The sequence below is a fragment of the Arvicola amphibius genome, chromosome 18 (genome assembly GCF_903992535.2).
Source record: "Arvicola amphibius chromosome 18, mArvAmp1.2, whole genome shotgun sequence".
NCBI lineage: Eukaryota > Metazoa > Chordata > Mammalia > Rodentia > Cricetidae > Arvicola > Arvicola amphibius.
Window position 1 is genome coordinate 19,764,745 of NC_052064.1, and position 22,182 is coordinate 19,786,926.

Genomic DNA, 22,182 nt, shown 5'->3' on the forward strand with positions numbered 1-22,182 from the left:
TTATTGTAACTAGACAAGCAAACAGAAATGCAACCCAATTCTTTAATTTTTGGTTTGGATGCTTAAACGAGAATGTCATATTTTTCTCCCTTTCTTCCCCAGAGCACCCATTCCAGACCTAGCCTCTCCCCCACTTGCCTAAGGCATGGTTCCTGTCTCACCTCTGATTGCCAGGCAGGAAATGTTCCTAACCATGGGATAAGCCTCCCGTTTGAAGGGGGCGAGCCGGAGGTTGAGAAGAGGAAAAGAGAAACAAAGGAAGAAAAACACAAACTTTACTAGAGCAGCTGGCAGGAGCGGCAAGTTTCAGGCAGGTTTCCAGTTTCCTAGAAGCCCGGGCCTGTGGGCGTGGCTCTCAATGTATGCTAATCCGTCCACGGTCTCTGTGGGCGTGGCTCTCAGTGTATGCTAATCTTTCACTGTAATTTGTGGGCGTGACCCTCGGTGTATGCTAATCTGTGCGCGGTACCCTGTGGGCGTGACCCTCAGTGTATGCTAATTTGTCCTCTGTACTTTGTGGGCGTGGTCCTCGGTGTATGCTAATCCGTTCGCCGTCCTCTGGGCGTGGCTCTCCGTGTATGCTAATCAGTTCACTGTACTCTGTAGGCGTGGTCCTCAGTGTATGCTAATTTGTCCGCTGTCCTGTGTGGGCGTGGTTCCCGGGCGGACGGGGCCGCCCTAGCCGCCGAGCCGTGGGGCGCTGGACGCTCTGGGCCGCTGACCCGCTCCCGGAGCTGGTCCACGCTGGTCCGGGTCTTTGTTCTGGGTCGGCGCGGGGACATGCACAGCTGAGGATGGAGGTGGAAGACTCGGGCGGCGTGGTGCTGACCGCCTACCACTCGCACGCGCGCTCGCAACCGCAGGGCTCTGAGCCGCGCTGCGCGCCCCGGGCCGCCGCCAGTCACCCGCTCAGCAGGTACGGAGCCGCTCCGAGGGCCGCTCCTCCGCCCGGGAGGGGAAGGGGAAGGGGGGAAGGGGGCGGCAGCGCTTTGGCAAGTTTTTGTGGAGTTGATTAACTGAACCTGCTGTTTGTATGGAAATGAGAAATGGCCTGGGCAAAAGTCTATGTGTGGCTGATTGAAACCAGCCGGGGATGGGGGGGGGGGGAGGGGGCACGACACGGGATGCGGACTTGCAGTCTTGAAACTTTTATGATGAATTGGACATATGCATCTTTTCTGTGGAAGGCTCTCACTAGGTACTGGAGTATTTTAAAAAATATTCTTAAAACCCAAAGACAAGACAGAGAAAAAGAAGAAAAAAGTTCTCTTAAACACTGAGATTAACTTTTTGGAACTAAAGTTTCTCTCAAAAAGAAACCTCTGACATAAGAAGTTCACTTCTAATGTAAATACTCTGAGTTGTGTAAATACAGTGATGTCATTGTTGACTGCTGGTGTCGAGTCTATGCAGCGAATGCAATTCCTGTTTATTTCTTTGGGTGGGAAGAAGTGTGTAACCCTCTCACCACGTGCATTTATTTAGTCATCCAGGGAGCTGGATTACGTTGCTCTGACTGTGTCCATCTGTTCCACGAAGGATCAAGGTCAGTTAGAGCCCCCACTAAGTACACCAAAGATGGGTGAACAAAATATTCCGAATGTGAGACGGTTTGCTCTCTGGCATGTTCAGGGGCAGTGCCTTTGCTAAGTGCTGCCGTCCGCTATGAGCGCCTCAGAGGATGCTTTATTTATTTTGAAGCCTACACTTTGGTGTGTCTTGGTTTCCTCTCCTTGTGGCATTTTATAGCACGGTTATTTTCAATGACTTGTTTTTCCTCACGCCTTTACCTTTATGAAATTACTTCTGTTTCCCAATTTAGTTGATTTGATTATGTCACAGACAATGCTTTGGAAGGTATCCATGAGATGAACCAACCACGCTGGCTTAGGGACGACACTGGGCTTAGCTAACAAAGAAATTCTTGTTTCTTCCAAAGAGAGCGTGTAGAGTCAAATCTCATTTTTTTTATGTAGTCAGTGAGAAATGGACCAGTTTGCACCAGCAGTAGGAGTCATGCACATCACTTAAAGGCTGCTTGAAGATACAGACTCTCCTTTGTGTTTAGTGTGCAGTTCTTTAAAAACAAAGCAAAACAAAAACATCAACCTCAACCACTATGATTTACACCATGAGTGGCTAAAGAGATGTGATTTGATGCAAAGCGAGGGCCAATTGTGTGCAGTCTTAAATGGCTTGGGTGTAACTGTCTGTTTATAAGCCTTCACAGCTGTCTGTGGGCACCAGCCAAGGAGCCAAAAGTGGCTGGGAGGGAGATGCTTTATTAGCCCAGCATAGCATGTGGTCTTGGGGAATGACATTGCATCAAAGTGGGGGAGTCCATCTTTTGCCATAAACCAATCAGGTCCAAATTTGTTATTTGGATGGTTGCCTTGCACTCTAGAGGATCTTCTCCTTGTTTTTCAGGCCCCTGAGGCAGGGGATGGAGGTGTGCACCCCCACGTTTTTCCAGCTTTCGAACAGCAGAATCCTAGGAGAGTAGCTTCACTCTGTGGTCCTCAGTGAAGGCATTGAAAATAGAGGTTCCTGTGTTTACCAGGAGCCGGAGGAGACCACATCATTAATCATGGTCTGATAACAGAAATGATCAGACCCAGTTATTAACCTTTGACTTACTAGCTGCGGATCAATACTTCCTTTCAAGCCAAGAAGCAAGATGGTATTGTTCTACTTGGAAAGAAAGCACTCTCTCTTTTAGGAAGACACTTTCCTAAAAATGGCTGATGTATTTGGAGCCCTGGGAAGTCGGGTGATCATGAGCTCTGACCTCCCAAGGATGTCATTCTCTTGCTCTTGCTAGCATAGGTGGAAATCAAAGCTCATCTTTCTTCCTTCCTCCTCAGGCCTCAACTATACCTTGTTTATCTGGTTTCAAATCTGGGGTCTTATTTTTCCCACCAGAATATAATATATCTCCTATCCCTACATTTTGTTCATTTAATTCATATTTGGTGTATTGTAGTAGCCAGCTACGTATTTCTTGAGGATATTAATGGGTTCTGACTAAGATTATAAAATGGCAGAGATAAAACCTCAGAATTTTTAAGAGCCAAACTCAGCCTCTTTGCACAAACTACATAGTAGCATAGTTCCTACATAGTAACATAGTAACATGCCAGGCATTGAAAACACAAAGATAAATGGGATGTTCTTCCTGCCTCAAGAACGTGGGCAGTCCGATGGAACTTTTATCAAAAAGATGAAACAATAGAGCTTTTGGAAGTAAAGAAATGGTAAAGTTTCTGATAGAAGTTTCAGGTATAACTGGATTTCCAACTTCCGGCACAGGAACTGGGGTCCACTCTGCTGCCTGCCAGCACTGGCTGAGGCTGAGGAATAGTAATGGCTGCTCATTATGTTGGCCTTGGATCTTCTGTTTGCCACGCACTCGTCTGTAATTTCATTGAAATCATCTGTCCACTTAAATTCCTTTGGGGCCTGCCATTTTCTTGTTTAGTTTTGTTAGAGTAATTAACCAGGAAAATGTGCCTGTCAGGCTTGGGGTAAGATTGCCCCAGACCTTGACTGTTGCCTGCATTAATGACGACTCTGTTTTGAGTAGGCTACTTGAAGTACTTGAAGCACTGAACAACTCAAAAGGGACATGGCCACAAATGTGGATGATGACCTTGGTGGGAAGTAGACATTCTCGGGACTTGGTTCCCTATTCGTGGTTTCTGATTAGAAACAGATCCAAACAATTTGGTCTAAAACATCAGCTGTCATCCAAACATATTGGATCCTTTTAAATATCTGAATTTTACAGCTTCCTTCTCAGAATCTGGAAGAGTTGAGGGAATGGCTTACTCTTGCCTTTGCCACACTGCCGAGACTGGTGGGGTGTGCTGGAATTGAGACAGGGAGGCTTCTTTTCAGGTGGAAGAAGAGCAACCTTTATTTTGTCCCAAGCTGAAGCCTTTTATACCTCTACTGCTTCTGTGGAAAACCACCTGCCAGAAAGAACACAAACATCCTTGTCAATTACAGACCACAAGGAAGTTCCCCTGTCTCAGGGAGAGTGAGGGCAGCTGGATCACAACAGCCTTGTTTGATTGATGGCTTGCAACTATACATAGGAGGTAATGAAAGAAACCATCACAAATCTCAGAAATCCATGCACTGGGTGTCTAAAAGACTATCCACTGGGGTTGGTTAGCAATATGTCTTCTCCAGGTTTCAATTTTTTAAAAAACGATATTTAATGTAGATAAACAGTATTGTAATACTTGATATATGGATCATCCTTAGTCTTTTTCTTTCTAAGAAGGTCACTATGTGAAACGTAAACAGGGTACTGTAAATAAGACATGTTTCTACTTCTTGGAATTTGCCTGGGGAGTTGGGGCACTTAAAATACCACTATATTTCCTTCTGAGCCCTTATGTGTTTTTTTTTTTTTTTAGAATTCTCTTTTGTTTTCTATGGTCTCTGCCATCATATTCCTTATAATAGAGCACACTGTGCGAAGTCTTGGTTGTTAATTCTTACAATAATTTCTTCACGTAGCTTTTGCCTCTTAAGATTTTCTTAGGAATTGATTCGAATGCTGTGCAGTCTTTCTTTGCTGTGACTTCTCAGAAGTCATACTCGCATACATGTCTGTAGCATTGAATCGTAGTCTTTTTTTATGGGGCTAACAGATGAGATTCTGCGAGTGCTTCTACCTGTGAAAATAAATTGTTGGAATTACCTTCAGAACCATGCCTTTTAGAAAGGTCAGGTTTCTATGTGGAAGCCTGAGAATGTTGACAAATACCCAAAATACTTCCACTTATAAACTGAGGGTAAGCCAAGGATGATGCTAATTGCCTGATTTCTTCCAGGCATTTTCTTGCTTATATGAACTAAAGTTGCAGACATTTGGGGGCGGGGAGGAGCCTGATATAAAATGGCCATGGTTACTTCTAGGTGTACTTCCTGAGAAATGACAAAAAATAGAGAAAAAGAAAGAAAGCAGCTCTTCCTCAAAAGCAAACAGAGCCACGGTGCAGGTTGCCCATAGGGTTTCCTCTGCCACCCTCCCCCGCTTTTCTGAAGTCTCTTTGGACCTTAATTAACATCACAACCATTTATTTAATAATGATAACACTTTGATGAAACAGATTTGGTGAGCATTAGGAAGTAAATACTTTGAGCAAAACTAAACACCAACCTTTAGTGACGATCTTTGTTGAGGGATACTTTTCCGAGTTAAAATTAAGTTTAAAAGGTGTGTGTTTTCGACGTGTCAACATTTGCTAAAATTAAACATTTATGTAGGCCCATGTGAGCTTATGCCTGTACAAAGGCCGCCAAATTCTAAAGGATGGTGGGCTCCTTGTTCTGGAAGGTTCAGAAATAGTGATGGAAGTGGAATTATTTGAAAAGGATGGTTATTTATAGGCCGTTTTTATGTTGTGCATGAAAACAGAGCCTGTGTCTGTAGTTTCCTGCATGGACTCCCTGCCAAGCGAAGGGGCCTCCATCTGTGGAGCTGCTGCCAAACATCTGGTCTATTGCCTTTGATCCTATCATTTGGCTAAACATTTGGCCAGTTGCTCTGTCCATTTTTAACCTGTTCGGTTCTCCCTGACTGCTAATCCCTAATGTAAGCCCAAACACACAGGAAGTGTGGAGTGATCTAGAAGCACCTTCTCCCCTTAACTTTTAATTTTCAAGACGTACAGTTGCATTTACAGAAACATTTTCAACAATAACCTTTACCCACATTCCTGAGATGTTACTGTGTTGCAAAACCAGCATTGCAATGGTCAAAATTGCATAAATTAACCATGGCATACTACAGTTAACTAAACTATAGACTGTGTTTTTATTTTACTAGTTTTCTCGCTATCATTAATTTTCCTGTTATATAGTTGAATCCAAGATCCCATGGTGATCCTAAGCAGGCACCCTGAGGCTCCCCTCAGTTGTGATAATCTGTCTTTTGTGACCCTGGCGCTTATTGAGAGCTTGTTGTTGATTTTAGAGGAAGCCACTTAAATTGAGTTAGTGCAGTGTGTGCTTATGAAGTTGGTGAGAGTTTGAGAACATTCTGTGGAAGTGAGGATGGGCCATCTTCTCAGGTCCATAGGATTTTATAGTGAGGTAGATGCTGGTCACCTGGCTAAGATGGTGTTGCTAGCTTTCTGTACCACAGAGTCACCATTTTCCACTCTGCAATTAATTATTGTCCTCCTGGAAACACTTCATGCCTATATCTTTTCTTCCCCAATTATCCTGTGCTGATTGCTATCCTGTGCTGATTGTAGCCTCTGTCTTTGGATCATGGCCGCAAGATTTATCACTGTGGTGTTTTAATGATGATTTTTGCTATCGTTTCATCTCGGTTTGACTTAACTTATGTACCATGAAATAATCAATTCATCATCCTTTCTAAATGTATTACTTTAATGTCCATCACTTCTGCAAAGTGATCCCAATGTAAGTTGTCACCAGTGGCCTCGTGATAAAATGACTTAGTTTGCCTGGCTTGACTTTGTGAAAACCTTGAAGATACATTTCCTATTTTTTAAAGCTCCTTTATTTTGTTTTGGAAGAGAAATTTTGTTGAAACTTTAACAGAAAAAATGTTTTGTGATTAGATCTCATCTTTTTTAATTTCTTAGAAGTGTCTTGACATCTGAGCTTTCCTGAGGTGTTACCTGAGTGTCTGCATATGTATATTTTTCTAAAAGTCACTTGTTTTATTCATGTTTTGGATAAAATCTCAACTAGGCCATAATAAATCGTTCCAATGGCCCTGCCTGGCAGGCCCCCAGGAGGTAAGAAGTGGCAGAACATGGGCCCAGGAAGAGAGTGAACCCAGACTCACTGGGCAAGTCTGAGGAAGGTACCCTGCATTGTATGCTAACCCAAGGAAACATTCCAATGTGCATATAGTCAAAGTTCTTTCCACGACATCAAACCTTATGCTCTCACTGCTGTAGTAATTGTCACATTATTATTTCTCAATCAAATGGTCTCTAGATATCAGCTTCAGCTGAGAATGAGAGGAAAATGTTAGGGACCAAATCAAAAGAGGTGAACGGAATATTATAAACTGAGACTGAACTTTGGTCTCCTGGCCATCCAGACCCAAATAATCACACGAAAACTATGAATTACAACACTGTTTGACCGATGGCTCAGACATATTTCTAGCTAGCTCTTATATCTTAAATTAACCCATGTCTATTAATCTGTGTATCACCATGAGGCTGTGGCCTACCAGTAAGGTTCTGGTGTCTTTCTTCTTCTTCTTCTTCTTTTTTTTATTTATTATGAATACAATATTATGTATGTGTATATGTCTGCAGGCCAGAAGAGGACACCAGATCTCATTACAGATGGTTGTGAGCCACCATGTGGTTGCTGGGAATCAAACTCAGGACCTTTGGAAGAGCAGGCCATGCTCTTAACCACTGAGCCATCTCTCCAGCCCCCTGGTGTCTTTCTTCTTTGGCAGCTACATGGCGTCTGCCTGACTCTGCCTTCTTTTTTCCCTGCATTCAGTTTAGTTTTCTTGTCTGCCTATATTCTCTGCCCTATATTCTGCCCTGCCATAGGCCAAAGGAGCTTCTTTATTAACTGACGGTAATAAAACATATTCATAGCACACAGGGGAATCCCACATCAGAATATTTCTTAGAAGGAAATTTGGGGACTTTAAGTAGTTGATTTTGTACTCTATATGGAAATTCAGAGTTGACTACAACATCCCTAATTAGTGTAGAAATGAAACTTTCCTTGTTTTTTTTTTTTTAAAAAAATACAGCATGAGGAACAAAGAGGGTAAAGGTGCTTGCTGCCAAGCTTGATGACCTGCGTTCAATCCCCAGGAGCCTCACAGGGAAGGAGAGAAAAGACTCCTGCAAGTTGTCCTCTGACCTCTGTATACATAGGGTGGGACATGAATTTATACATGGGCTTGCATATATACACACACACACTCACAAAATATAAACATAAGTAAGTAAACATAAGTAAAATATAAACATAAGTAAATAAATGATGTGTGAATCAGAATTTAGTGAACATCTATTAGTAAGATGTGTAAGTTACTAAAGAGTAAGAAACCTGTATTTGTATATTGTTTTATTTTTTTCTATAATTTTAATAATGATAATAATTATTATTCTTTAAGATGGTGTCTTTCCAACAATGTGGACACTAAGAGAGACTTACATAGATATAATCTACATGGGAAGTAGAAAGTAGAAAAAGATAAGATCTCCTGAGTAAATTTGGAGCATGGGGACCTTGGGGGAGGATTGAAGTGGGGTGGGAAGAGGCAGGGAGAGGAACATAAAAAAAATGTAGAGCTCAATAAATATAAATTAAAAAAAAAGATGGTGTCTTGTTCTCCAGCTTTGGCTGGCCTGAACTCCCTGTGTAGCCCAGACTGATTTTGAACTTGTGATCTTTGCCATTTGCCAGAATTAGATGCATGGACCACCACACCAGGCTTAAAGTATTATTTATTGTTGTTAATTTTCCAACTTGCTGAAGAGTGAAATTAGATCCACATCTCGCACCCTGCACCATAATTGATTCAGACAGGATTAAAAACCTTAATCCAAACTAGGACCACTGAACGTGTTACAGGAAAACATAGAGGAAGCATGTTAGGACCCCTAGCAGCACGGAAAATGGCCACAAGGACTGATAAGTATGTTATATGCCATTTAAAAGCTTCTGCATATGAGAAGAAACTATCAACAGAATGAACAGACAGCCTGAAGAGTTGGACCAAACCTTTGCCAGCTATATCCCCAGACCTGGGTTAATCTCTAGACTACATAAAGGTCAGCAAAAATTAAACAACCAAACTCACAATCAACAAATGGGTCAATGAGCTAATATAGTGACAGGTCCTCAGTCAAAGAAACACAAATGGCCAATAACTATTTTAAAGCGTATTTAAGATCCTTAGCTATCGTGGGGGTGGAAAACTGAAAGCACGTTGAGAGTCCATCTCTCATTCAGCGGTTGGGATCAAGGAGACATAGCATGACAGTACTGGGAAGAGATGTCCCCTCTTGGTGGGAGTGTGAGGAGCTCAGCCACCTGGGAATCAACCTGGAGTGATGGAGGACTCTCATTGGTTAATAAAGAAACTGCCTTGGCTTTTTGATAGGGCAGGATTTAGATAGGTGGAGTAGACAGAACAGAATGCTGGGAAGAAGGGAAGTTAGGCAATCGACATGCCTCTCCTCTCTGAGACAGACGCCATGAAGCCAGCCGCCAGGTCAGACATGCTGAATCTTTCCTGGTAAGCTACCACCTTGTGGTGCTATACACATTACTAAATATGGCTTAAAGCAAGATGTGAGAAGTAACTAATAAGAGGCTGAAACTAATGGGCCAGGCAGTATTTAAATGGATACAGTTTCCGTGTGATTATTTCAGGGCATAAGCTAACCAGGCAGCCGAGATCCGGGCGGCAGGAATGCAGCCCGTCAGCCCACTGCTCCACACTACACTGGAGGCTTCTCCAAAGGCAAAGCGTAGAACCACCCTGTGATGCATCTCTGTGTTGCTCCTGGGCGTGCACCAAAGGACTCCATGCCCCACCACAGAGGCACATACACATCCGTGTTATCACCGATTTTATCCAATAGCAAGGCCATGGACCCAGCCTACACGGCCGTCAGTGGATACTGAAGATGTGGAACACGAATAGCCACAGCGGAATTTTGTTCAGTTGCAAAGAAAAGTGAACTTCCATAACATTCAGGAAAACGGATAAAGCTAGAAAGTACTGCGTTCAGTGCAGTAACCCAGGCTCGGAAAGGCGACGGCACAGGTTTCCTCTCATGTGCAGATCCGTGTGTGTGTGTGTGTGTGTGTGTGTGTGTGTGGAAGTGTGGGTAGAGGTTAGAAAACTAGAAAGGGGCCCATCAGATGGGAAAAAGGAAAGTGGCTTCAGGCAAGGGGGATGTGCAGAATGCTGTAGTATGAAAGGGGGAAGGGGAGAGGCGGGGTAGGGAGCTAGTGGAGAACCCCAGTCAGGAAGAGCTGGGGCAGGGAGCTAGTGGAGAGCCCCAGTCAAGGAGAGCTGGGGCAGGGGGCTAGTGGAGAGCCCCAGTCAAGGAGAGCTGGGGCAGGGAGCTAGTGTAGAGCCCCAGTCAAGGAGAGCTGGAGAATCAACCAAAACCGAGTATTTCTGAGAACGCTGCAAGGAAGCCCATTACTTTGTACGCCAGCTAAAAAATAAGCATAAAGGGAGGTGGCTGGAGCTCATCCTTTGAGTACCGCATGTGTCCTGTCACACGTCAGTGAATGACTGTCCCAGATAAACTATCTAACAGGTGTCAAGTGTCAGGTTATTCCAAGGCTGGGGAATGCACGCTAATCCTCGTTCGGAGGAACAGCTGGGGTGTCGGGTTACTCTGAAAAACTGACTGGGTCCATGCACTCTGTGATGCCGCCAATGACTGGACAATGACTGCACACAAACAGCTTGAAGGACGGGAAGGAGGAACTGTAAGCCAGAGATAAAGAAGCGTGGAGGAATTTGTAAGCTGACTTATCCAAGCTGTTTTCGTCCTTTCTGGGTTGTGGTGCCAATAGCCTTTTATATAGAAAGTTAAATCTTTCTGTCTGCCGTGAACTTTGTGGAGAGTGGCAGGAATCTTTTGAAACATCTGCAGTTGTGTGGGGACGACAGTTCCTTTGAAGTCGATCGCCACTCATCTATGCGAACCAACACAGAAAACACTGATGAGCGCACTTCCCTTTAAACAAACACCGGTGTATCCGTGTTCGTACAAAGCCACGGGTGCAGTTATGTGGTTTCCTTCATTGTCCTGCATCTCCTCCTCCTCTTCCTTCTCTTCTTCCTCCTTCTCCCCCCCCCCAACGCCTCCTCTTCAGCCGCAAGCCTCCTGCCTGCCTTGTCCTCATTGTAGCTAGGATTGCAGGCTTATGTCACCGTGTGAGAAATAGGACAGATGCTAGAAAAATGATGATGATGATATGCCATTTCGGTGGTAGTACACGCCTTTAATCCTGGCACTCCAGAAGTGGAGGCAAGGGGGTCTCTGTGAGTTCAAGACCAGCCTGGTCTACCAAGCAAGTCCAGGCAAGTCAGGGCCACACAGTGAGCCCCTCCGTAAACAAACAAAGGGCAATGCAGCAGTAGCATAGCCTCGTCTTCACTGCTGTGCTTTCAAAGTTCAAACACTACAGGGTAGCCCAAGCTCCTAAGTTAGCGGGTGGCGTTGAAGCTGTGTTTAACTAGCGATAAATGCAAAGGAAAGAGTGCAGCTGCAGTTAGAGAAATAAAGCTAAACTTATTTTCTGGAAGTTTCTTTACCACAGCTATCACCTGCCGCTCTAATGAGCCGTCGGCAATTAGTCACACATCAGCGTCTGAGCTTAACTGAGCGCTTACTGTGGGGTGCACCCTGGACCAAGAGCTTGGCATGCAAGTCCTGTGACCCAGCAGCTCAGGCGCAGACAGGGGAGTCCCTGAAGACCACACACACAGCACGGCGCTGGGAGGGAGCCAGGTTCCAAAACCTGTGCCTCAGCGTGTCACTGCAGTCCTGTGACGCTGATCAGTATATTATTCATACGTCATTTACTGTCAAATTTGATGACTGATTAGTTGAGAGCAACTTTTAAGTGGAAGATGTTATAAATGTTCAGAGTTGGTTTAATCCTTCATCTTGTGTGTATATATATATATATATATATATATATATATATATATATTATTCTGTTTGTGTGTGTGCACATGTGTTTGTGCATGCGTGTGTGTGTGCGTGTTTGAATGAGTGTGGACAATGTATATGGTGCAGGTGCCACAAATGAATGTCAGGTTTCTTACTTGGTGACTCTGCACCTTATATGTTGAGGCTATGTTACTTGAATCCTAAGCTTGATGATTTGACCAGCTAGCCAGCTTGCTGAGGGATCTTGTACCTCTGTTTCCTGAGCCTTGGGATTATGGGTGGGTTAATACACACAGACACACTCATACAAAACACAGTCTTATACACATATACACTCACAGAAAATACACATTCACCTCCAAACACATACACACACTTTCATACTCACACAAAGCACAGTCTTGCACACAAACACACATGCACTCAAAATACAGTCACCCACACACTTAGACACATACAGAATACACAGTCATACACAGACATACTCTCTCACACACACTTGCACACAGACATCCACACACACTCATACACTCACACAAATACACAGTCACCACCCACACCCACATATACACACACACAGTCACACATAGGCCAATTTTCCATGGCGGTCTGAACTTTAATTTTCATGATTGTATGGCAGCACTTTACCTACTGCGCAATCTGCCCGGCTCCTGCTTTAATGCAGTAAGCATGCAGTTAGTTAGGTGTGAATGGATATAAAGAATTTATTTGGAAAATTTTGTTGTCACGAAGTTCAGTAACAACATCTACCTCATCCCTGTTAAAAGCTAGATTGTTAACCTTAGTGTAGTCTTCTTTAGGTAACAATATTTAGGCAAATTTCTCTGTAGAAGTCATCTGAACTCTGACCAAGAAAAAGGGAATTAAACAATCAGTAACATGGGATCTTGTTGATTCTCCCAGCCCCCTTTCCCCAATAGAAGGAGAGTGAGTCGTCTTTAGTCCTTAGGCATGTGCTCATAGACCTGAGGTCTAGGTGCTTCATTTTCGTTGTGTTAACTGTTATAATTACTAATATGAAGCCTCTTTTCCTAACTATGCTTATACTATTTCAGAATTTTTTAGAAATTTTGTTTAACACAGAAATTATTTACTAATTTTTAAATAAAATTTAAATGTCTAATTCAGACAGCAATTTTTATGAATTTTTAATTTTTTAAAAACAGAAAAGTTATTTTATATAATGCATCCTGATCATGCTCACGTCTCCTCCCAGATCACCTCCACTTCCTCACCACTACTCCATGTCTTCCTTTTGTCTCTCTTAAGAAAGCAAACAGCTGCTAGGTAGTAGAGCACGCCTTTAACCTCAGCACGTGGGAGTCAGAGGCAGGTGGATATCTGTGAGTTCGAGGCCAGCCTGGTCTACAGAGCGAGTACCAGGACAGCCAGAGAAATCCTGTCTTGAAAAACAAAAAACAAAAAACAGACAAACAAAAAACAGGATAAAACAAAATGAGCAAACTAACAAACAAAAAGAGGAAAAGAGAAATAAGTTAAAAAAAATCTTGAGAAACACACACTCAGATATGCACACAGAACAAACCCACTAGGGGGTGAGGAACTAGTTGGGTCCCAGCTCCACTTTTCCATATTCAGTGATATATTTAGTTATTTGGTGATTCCATTTAGATTATTTTCATATATATGTGTAAACACACACATTTATATACATATTATATATACACATTTATTTTCATATGTATGTATATATATGAAGTACACATATATGATACATAGCTGTGTGGATTTATTTCTGGGTCTTCAATAGATTCCATTGATCAATGTGTCTATTTCTATGCCGTTACCATGATTTTCTTATTATAGTTCTGCAATACAATTTGAAATCAGGGATGCAGCAGTTTTTTAATGATTCAGGATCCAAAGAGCAATTTTTAAAATCAAACATTATAAAATAATACAGGCCAAAGATTTGATACGTGCAGGGAATGGTAGTAGGAAAATAAAAGTTTTCCCTGCTTAAGTCATTATGTTTCTGCATGAGCAGAGACGTTTATGTGCACAGTAAAAATCCTACAGTTCCTATCCTGAGTTTCTGATCTGAGCCAAGGTGTTTTAGTCGGTGGTTGCTGGCACTGGGTAGCTTGCCAGCATGAGCAGTGCAACATGCAGCATAGACACCCTGTGATCCAGTAGAGACCCTACTGCCAGAAACACCTACAATGGCTGCTGTTTGATTTTTTACTTCATTATTGGTTATAGTGCATCCAGAGAGTTTTACAGTTGCTGACTTCTTACACATTCGGTTATTCGACCCCCATATAGTTTGAGAATTGAGTCCTAGACTCTGGCTTTGTGGAGCTGTCTCATGTCCTTGGTCCTTATGGATGTCGAGTGTAGCTACAAGAGAATACCTTTAGTTCCGATACCCAGGAAGCTGATGTGGAAACATCACAGAGCCCAGGAGTTTGAGGGCAGCCCAGGCACCCCAGGGATACCTGGTTTAACAACTGCCTTGGAAGGGGAGCTTACAGCAGCATCTTCCTGAGCCTCCCCTGACCATAAGCTTAAGTACATCATTATCCATCAGTGAACCTTGGACCATTGAGGATGCCGACCTAAGATGGGCTTCAGACACTCCCATTTAGAAAACTAATCCTAGCGGTCTTAGTCAAGCCTTGAATCCTCGGGACAGATGGGCATCAGCTCCCCCTCTGGGCTCTGCTTGCCTGTGCTTATTTTCCAAGGCATCAGCTTTGATAAACTTTACTTCTAATGACAGCAAAGCGCCTCTGATTGGACAGTTTTGTTAGTTACATGTAAACAGTGGTATGGGCTTTCCGGCTAAGTGCCAGGCCCCAGGAGGTGGCATTCCCTGCACTTAGAGTGTCTTGATGACAGGGACTAAGCAGCCTGTGACTAGCCAGTGACTGGGGAGTGCAAGGAAGAACCTGTATAGCTTAACAGAGAGGCAGAGCAGCCAGACACGTCCTCACTGGGGCTTCTGGGAAGTAACAGCTTCCTAGCCAGGCTCTGCGTGTCCTTCAGCTGACTGCTGGTCCCATCCCCATAGCAGGTCTTCGGGTCCATGACATACATGGTCTATAGGGCTCAGTCAAGCCCAGAGCAAGCCACAAGTGGGGGGAACATGGGCTCCCTCCTGGGTTTAGAATGAGGTGGTATCAGCAACGATATCATTTCCTTAGTTTCCTCTCCAGTGCTGGACAACAACCCGTGTGCGTTATCTCCTCCAGTGTAACCCCGAGTCGGAAAACAGACTTGCAGTGACTTTTCATTGGCATCCGAAAGAAAAACACACACTGACCTCAACAGAGCCAGCAAGCAATTAATGAGGAAAAGAGCTGACTGAAAATTTCCACACATGCTGTTTGGAAAAGCTAAGCACGGATGCCTGGCTCTGGAATTTTTAACATAAACTCCGTTCCCTTTTCATGTATGCATCTCTGGAATCACCCGGTCTTCTTGGCAACTCTTTCCCCTCAGAGCCCATCCACAATGTGCTTAGTTGCAGAAAGCCAAGCCCCACACTGGAGGACTCCCACTCGGCCAGCTGCTGGCAGCGGGTCATTGGAAGAAGCTGCCTTGGCCTCTGTGTTTGAAGCTGTGTCATGCTTTGTGAGGCCGTGAGTCAGTGCCAGCTAAAACAACCCGAGTCATTGCTTCTCAGAAGCCCCACCGTGGCCGACTTTGATTAGGCCAGTCCAAAACAAATGAGATACTCCCAGAATGCCAATGGCTCAAAAAGGTCTTACCGTGCAAATTTTAGCTGCGAGGACCGGTTCTCCTAAGAGTTCAGGGGAATGCTTTGCGGCTCAGGGGGACTAACGGTGAACTTAAAAAAGAAACCCTCTTCAGTTAACCAGATCCTACCCCATGCTGTGCTCCCTTCTGTCTCCTCCACACCCCGCCCAAATCTACTCACTCATTACTCTCTTAATCCGACTTAAGAGCAATTGGGTTAAAAATCCGTAAAATTCAAATTGTAATCTCCTGGCTGCTTTGCTTCTTGCATCCCAGTGACCTCTCAATGCATTCATCCCCTTTGACATAAAGTATGATTTTAAGGTGGATCTTGGGTGGACAAACAGTGGGGCTGGTTAACGCAGCCATCCAGGTGCAGAGGACAGCAGCATGTGCAGATATGAACGAAGCCGGGTCTTCAGTGAAGACGTTTGTGTAGTTTGGTAACCGCAGTGACCATTAGGAAAAATGACTTGTCTTCTGTCTGGGAGTTACTTACTAGGATTAGAAATTGGGGTGTTGAACAACTGGTTCTGGCAGCACTGGGTGTCCCAGGCGGCGTTCTGTCCTGTAGCTCGGGAGGCTGGGAAGCGTGCATGCCTCAGTCAGCTGAGGAGCATTGTTTTGAAAAGTTAGCATCAGGGATGGTAACATCTGAAACAGATGAGACTTGTTGAGAGAGAAGAGGCCTAGAGACAGCAGTGGGAAGAAGATGGAACCTGAAGAGTTTTGCTAGCAAGGGGGATAGGAGGAGGTGGCCTGGGCCTGGGAGCCCATGACAGTGGCGGAGAGGGTAGGAACACATGGAAACCAAAACATAATAACCGTCACATAACGGTATCAACAGTGGTGATATAGCCAATAATGAAGAAAATGGAAACTCACTCATGGGATGTTTTTAGTGTGAGGATTCTGGATGCTGGGGTTACCGGAGCAGTGGAGGTGGAAGCCAGTTTGCTGCAGGTTGAAAAGGGAAGGTGGATAAAGTAATTAGTGGATCCTGCAAAGAATCTGAGAAGGAAGCAGGAGAGAGGTGGCCAAATGAAGGGAGCGTTTTTTTAGTTGTTCATTTGTTTCACGTCACTCTTAATTTATTAACAGTATTACTTTTACTACATCACTGTTAGTACCTTTAAATCACACATGCGGATGGGCTTCACTGTGGTGGTTTTTTTTTTTTTTTTTTTTTTTTTGGTTTTTCGAGACAGGGTTTCTCTGAAGCTTTTTTAGAGCCTGTCCTGGAGCTAGCTCTTGTAGACCAGGCTGGTCTCGAACTCACAGAGATCTGCCTGCCTCTGCCTCCCGAGTGCTGGGATTAAAGGCGTGCGCCACCACCGCCCGGCTCACTGTGGTGGTTTTATCCACCTGTGCTGCATTGATCTTGTCTACATTTCGACTTCCGCTACTCTCCTTTCTGTTTCCCTGTGCTCCTCATTATCCTTAAAGGAAAAAAAAAAAGCTGAAAGTCTGATGAAAGTCAAGAAGGAAATGTAGCGTTTCTAAAATGTGTTTCTCGCCTACCCTTTGACACCCTTTGCTGACACAAGCGGTTTGGGTGTGTGCACACCTTCACATGTTGGAGGCCTGGTCCCCCTTAGTTATCCTAGTGACCGTGCAAAGAGGTGGGTATTTTAGACGCGTGGTCTAGAGGAAGGCATTTGAAGTAAGTTATTGATACAGCATTCTCAGGAGGATTGATGTCATTCTCCAAGGACTTCTACACGTCTTGAGCACAAACTGCTATACAGAGCAGGGCAGTTCTGTGTGCTTGGCCCCGTCTGTATGCAGTTAGTTCTCTTTCTTGTCATGGCCGTGTTGTGACACAGCCAGTAAGCCCACACCAGGATAATCAAACCTCTGTAGTTCATAAAGTAGCCAGCTACTTTCTGAAGATGTAGCTGAGTTGGTGGCGTGCTAACGTGTGTGAAACTCTGGATCTGATCCCCAGCTCTAAGTGAAGCCAAGCACGGTGGCACACGCTTATTGTCATCCCAGGAACTTGGGAAGTTGAGGCAGGGAGATCAGATGTCCAAGATTATCCCTTGTTACAAAGCCACAGAACTGATCTTAGCAACACAAAAGAGACTAGGAGAATGCATTTTCGTTCTTAGGATGAAGCTGTTGTTAGCACCAACGCCGTTCATAATCTTCACTGAATCCTTAACCGTCTCCTTCTCCAGCACCCAAGAGTCTGGTACTTGCTAGAGTCCTTAACAGTCGGCTGCTTAGTGATCACAGTAGAAACTGAAGTGTAGAATCAGCCTCTTACTGGGACACTCTCAGGCACGTTTAAATTCTGAGTGTGTCTTCCTTTGTGGAGTGTTTCCTGATAGTCTCTATATTCCCTTAATCTATAGGATGACAGAAGGTGTTGATAAAATGCTGTCTACTGAAGAATAATGATAAAAATCTAAATTGGTGACAGTGGTCATCATTGTACCTTGACCCATGAGACAGCGCATTGTGAATGGTTATGTCATCATGGTTGGCTATCTCTACCATTACATTAAATAGTAAAATTCGCCCAAGGGTCATTACATTCATTAAATTCTGATAATCACAACAAGAAAACTAAAATTTAGAAGTAATGTTTGAGCTTCTGTATGCCATATTAAGGTATTAAATGCCGGTGCTACAGATAATGGTTATAACTGTCTATCAGTGAGAATTGATGAATGTGTTCAGGGCCAGTGAACTATGGCATCCAACGTTGGAGCTAGGCGGGGGGTGGGCAGACTGTATCTTTCTTTTCAGTATCTTAAGTGTTCATTCTAATGGCCCTGAGTGCACAGTCACTATCAGACCAATGGGCTAAGTGAGGAAAATGTATGAGCTACTCTGGAGGAGTAGATGCAGCTAATTCTCTGTGCTCAGTTGGTGACGGGGGGGGGGGGGGGGGGGGGGGGGGCTTGAGGGAGAGTTCCTCAGATGCTGACGCCACAATAAAGCCCGAGATGACTATGAGGGAGAGTTTTGAGTAGGAAGAACACTGGCAGATGCCTTAAGAACAGGGTCACACTGGTGCACATAGCCGCGGTGGCTCAGAATGCTGGTCCCTGTGATCTGAGACAAGGATGGGATGGCCTGAGGCAGTTAACCTGTGTGCCGAGGGAGGGAGGGCGGGGAGGGGGAGTTTACTGTGCACTTTGGATAAAACAGGTCACACAAAGGTCAGCAGCGTCCCTGGTGTCCTCACCGGGTAGCGAAGGGGTTCCATTAGCTGACCTCCAGGGCTTCACTAACCCTAAATCTTGTTTCCTTACGATCAGGTTGGAAATTATGATAATTAAGTGATTCTATAGAATTTTAACCAGAACGTGACTTTAGACCGCACTGATTTTATAATAGCATGGTTCTATCTCCAATTTAACCCTGCCAATTAACGTATGTGATTGCCCTATGGGGCTCTTACCCAGTCTCTACGGCAAGTTGTTTATTGTGCTTCATTACATTAATGGAGTTCGGGTGACCTCACCTAAGGAGCTGAAGTTGGGGAAGGAGAGGGTTCACTAATAACCTCTTTTTAGAAAGATAAAGTATATTAATATTACATGTAGTAATCTCAATACTTTATAAAGTTTAATTTAGTTATATTTAATCTAGTTAATATGATTTAATTTGTATCCTATTTTGGTAGAAGATTAGAATGAATTTAATGTAATTTACACAGAGATGTCTAAGAACGTAAAAGAATACTGTTCAATTATTTTCTTAATATTCTAATAAAACACATGCAAATGCGATTTAGGAAAGAAATCCCTTTTTATGTTCCCCTCGTTTTCTGCTCACTCCCCCCCACCCCGCATATATTGGGTCTTGGTATTGGATACTTGATAAAACTATGAGAATATGCCTCTGAAGGCAGTGTGTACAGAGACTTGAAAGGAAGCCCAGTCCCCCCATAAGCCATGTCCTGTCTCAATTTTCTCTTCTAATCAGAGGAAATCATTTACTAATGATCACAGCACCTCCGGGGCTTTTGAAATAATACCTGGAAACGAAATCTTTTGTTTAGTTACGCCACCACCCCCTTTGGAAACCCTTATTGACTTTTTTGGTACTTTTATTCTGTATACTTAGGTCGTTTCCATCCCTTTCTTACCCTTTAACTTCTGGATTCTCCCTTTGAGAAAGGGCGGGGGCCTCAGTATGTGCTGAAGTACAGTCTGATGATTTGGGGCCCATGTGATTACCATCCAAATCAAAACGCAGACCGTTTCCACTCCTGTCCCCTCCTCCCACCCTCACCCCTTGCCAGGCAGCCTGTTCCTGGCCTGTTCTTGGAGGTTGCACATAGACTGTTGCAGACAGCGTTACTTTGTGTCTGACGGCCTTTATTCATTGTGACAGTCCTTGAGCTGGAACACAGTGCTGCATCAGAGGCTGAAAGTTGTAGCAATGTCAGAAACGATTTGCTGCTTTTATTCGATTATTGTTCCCAATGTCATCTAGTTAAGGGGGCGGCCAGCAAGGAAACAGGTTTAGGCCAGCACCAGAAAACTGAGCTCACTCTCCTTTCAGGATGCTGAATCGTGAGATTTGCTCTCTGTGGTCAACTGCAAGACATAGAGTATCTTTGGTACATTTCAGAGTGGGCTTGATATTTTGAATTTGTAATTTTCAATACTGAGAATACTATGTTGCATGAAAACATGGTACCAATGGCAGAAGTATGTTTGGGGCCATTTTAGAAATTGTTGGAAATCCTTTCCTAATCATAAGCCAAACTCTGTGTAACAATTTTTATGAGACTGCATTTTTTATGACCACAGACATACACTAAATTAGTACTTACATGTGGCAGAATGGTGGTCGGAAGACATATTTTTAAAAACTCCATTTTCCATAATCAAACTATATGTTTCTACAAGATCAGAAAGCACGGTGTGTGCGGTGAAAGTCATGCAGTCCATGCCTCCCACAGGCGGACTCTGAGCTGAGGGGTTCCTAGCCGTGTTCCCTGGAATTCGTGTGTTAATAACACCTGTAGCGTAGTCTTGTGTACTCAGAATGAAGCCTGCAGTGCGTCTGGGAGCTGCCACAAAGGCAGGTGAGCGCTGCCATGAAACACCCCAGCTTCCTGATGCGTTTCATTCTCAGACTGAATTCAGAAGTCTTGTATCATTACCAAGCGTTTTGTGATCCTGAGTTTGGTTATGAGAACCCATATGGATTTGTGACCCATGGTTTTAAAAGGTGAGCGGGGCACGGCGATTCACACCTATAATCCCAGCATCAAGGGGAGGCTGAGGAAGGCAGATGGCTGTAAGTTCTAGGTCAGCTCAGGTCACTTGGTGAGTTGGTGAGTTTTAGGTCGTGGTGAGTTAGTTGCAGAATGAAGCCCTGTGTTATTATACCCCACCACCACCACCACCACCACCAAGAAAGCTGCTGTTTGGTCTGGATTGGTGAGATTTAGACAGCTTCCTGCAGGGCTTACTCACAAAGCTTGTGTGGGAAGCCAGTTGTGGAAAGTACAGAGAATTATTCTCTAGAAAAAAAGGAAGGCTAAATGGATTCTGAGCTCATACCCACCTTTCCTTTTTATAAAGAAGTAAACCCATTGGATTTCTTTGTTGTTGTTACTACAACATCATCATCATTGAGTGCATGTGTGTGCGTATGTATGTGCATGCGCATGTGTGCATGCACACGCATGCACGCACACCCATGCAAGTGTACATGTGCGTGTGTATGTGCTTGAATGCCCCAGCTTGTGTGTGGAGGGCAGAGGACAACTTCCTAGAGTTTGTTTTCTCCTTCACCATGTGTGTCGCTCCCAGAGGTCAAACTGAGTCATCTAGCCAGGTAGCGGCCATCTTTACTCAGGTCGTCTATCCAGACAGCGGCCATCTTTACTCAGGTCATCTAGCCAGGCAGCGGCCATCTTGCCCTCCTGCCCCATTCCAGCTTATTTTAGGTTTAAACACTGACTGGAGTGGCAGTAGCGGCACACTTACACAGTCAGCAGGAGAGGTGTCTCCTCAGCCATTGTGTTCTTTGTCCTTGAGACTGACAAGTCACATTAACTCAGACATGTCAGACTGACCACGGGAGGAATTCTCCTCCTCGTGTATTTTAAAATAAAAACAGAGAAAAGCAAGACACGGAGAAAGAGATGTAGAGATTCGGGCAATGGCATTCGGAATGTAACCAAGGATGACAGTTGGCTTTTAGCAAGAAGCATGTGAGAAAAACCCACTGTATCAATCACTTTCCCTAGACCATTGTCTTAGTATTATGGATGGATGAGAAGAACACTATTTACTAAGAAAGGAGACTTCTAGATTCTCTGATACTCAGTTCATCCATGCATTCTTTCTATTTTGTAGTTTGTTTCAACAGACATTCATGGGCTGTTTTCTTTGAGAATAACAAAATATGAAATCTCAAGAGAGATGCTGCCCTTGGGACAGGGCGTCAGTGTGGTCCAGAGGACTGTACTGTAGTTTCCGGAGAGAAAGCACCTTCGATTTAGGAGAACGTGACATTCAGTGGCGTGGGTGACCTGACGTGTGACATGTATGTGCCTCTAAGTGTGTAGATAGGGTGGAGGGTCAGTAGTTCAGGTATTATATTCAGATATATTAAGGGAAATAGTGTGGGAAACCATGGGAGAGTCTGTGGATCTGTTTAGCAAGATCTTTAATAAATGCAGGATGGGATTGGCAGAATAGACAAATTATCAGAGATATTTCAACTAAATATCCAAAAATAATTAAATAAGTTAATAAAAAACTGCCTCCTTAGGGAGGAT

General features: G+C 44.0%; 1 protein-coding gene across 1 annotated transcript in view; it reads left to right on the forward strand.

Moving 5' to 3' along the window:
* The first annotated feature begins 794 nt into the window (after positions 1-794).
* Arhgap28 (Rho GTPase activating protein 28) overlaps positions 795-22,182 on the forward strand; it is a 166,565-nt gene continuing 145,177 nt past the window's right edge. Inside the window, exon 1 of the mRNA XM_038315332.1 lies at positions 795-916. Coding sequence (XP_038171260.1) covers positions 795-916 — 122 coding nt within the window. The remainder of the gene's footprint in view (positions 917-22,182) is intronic.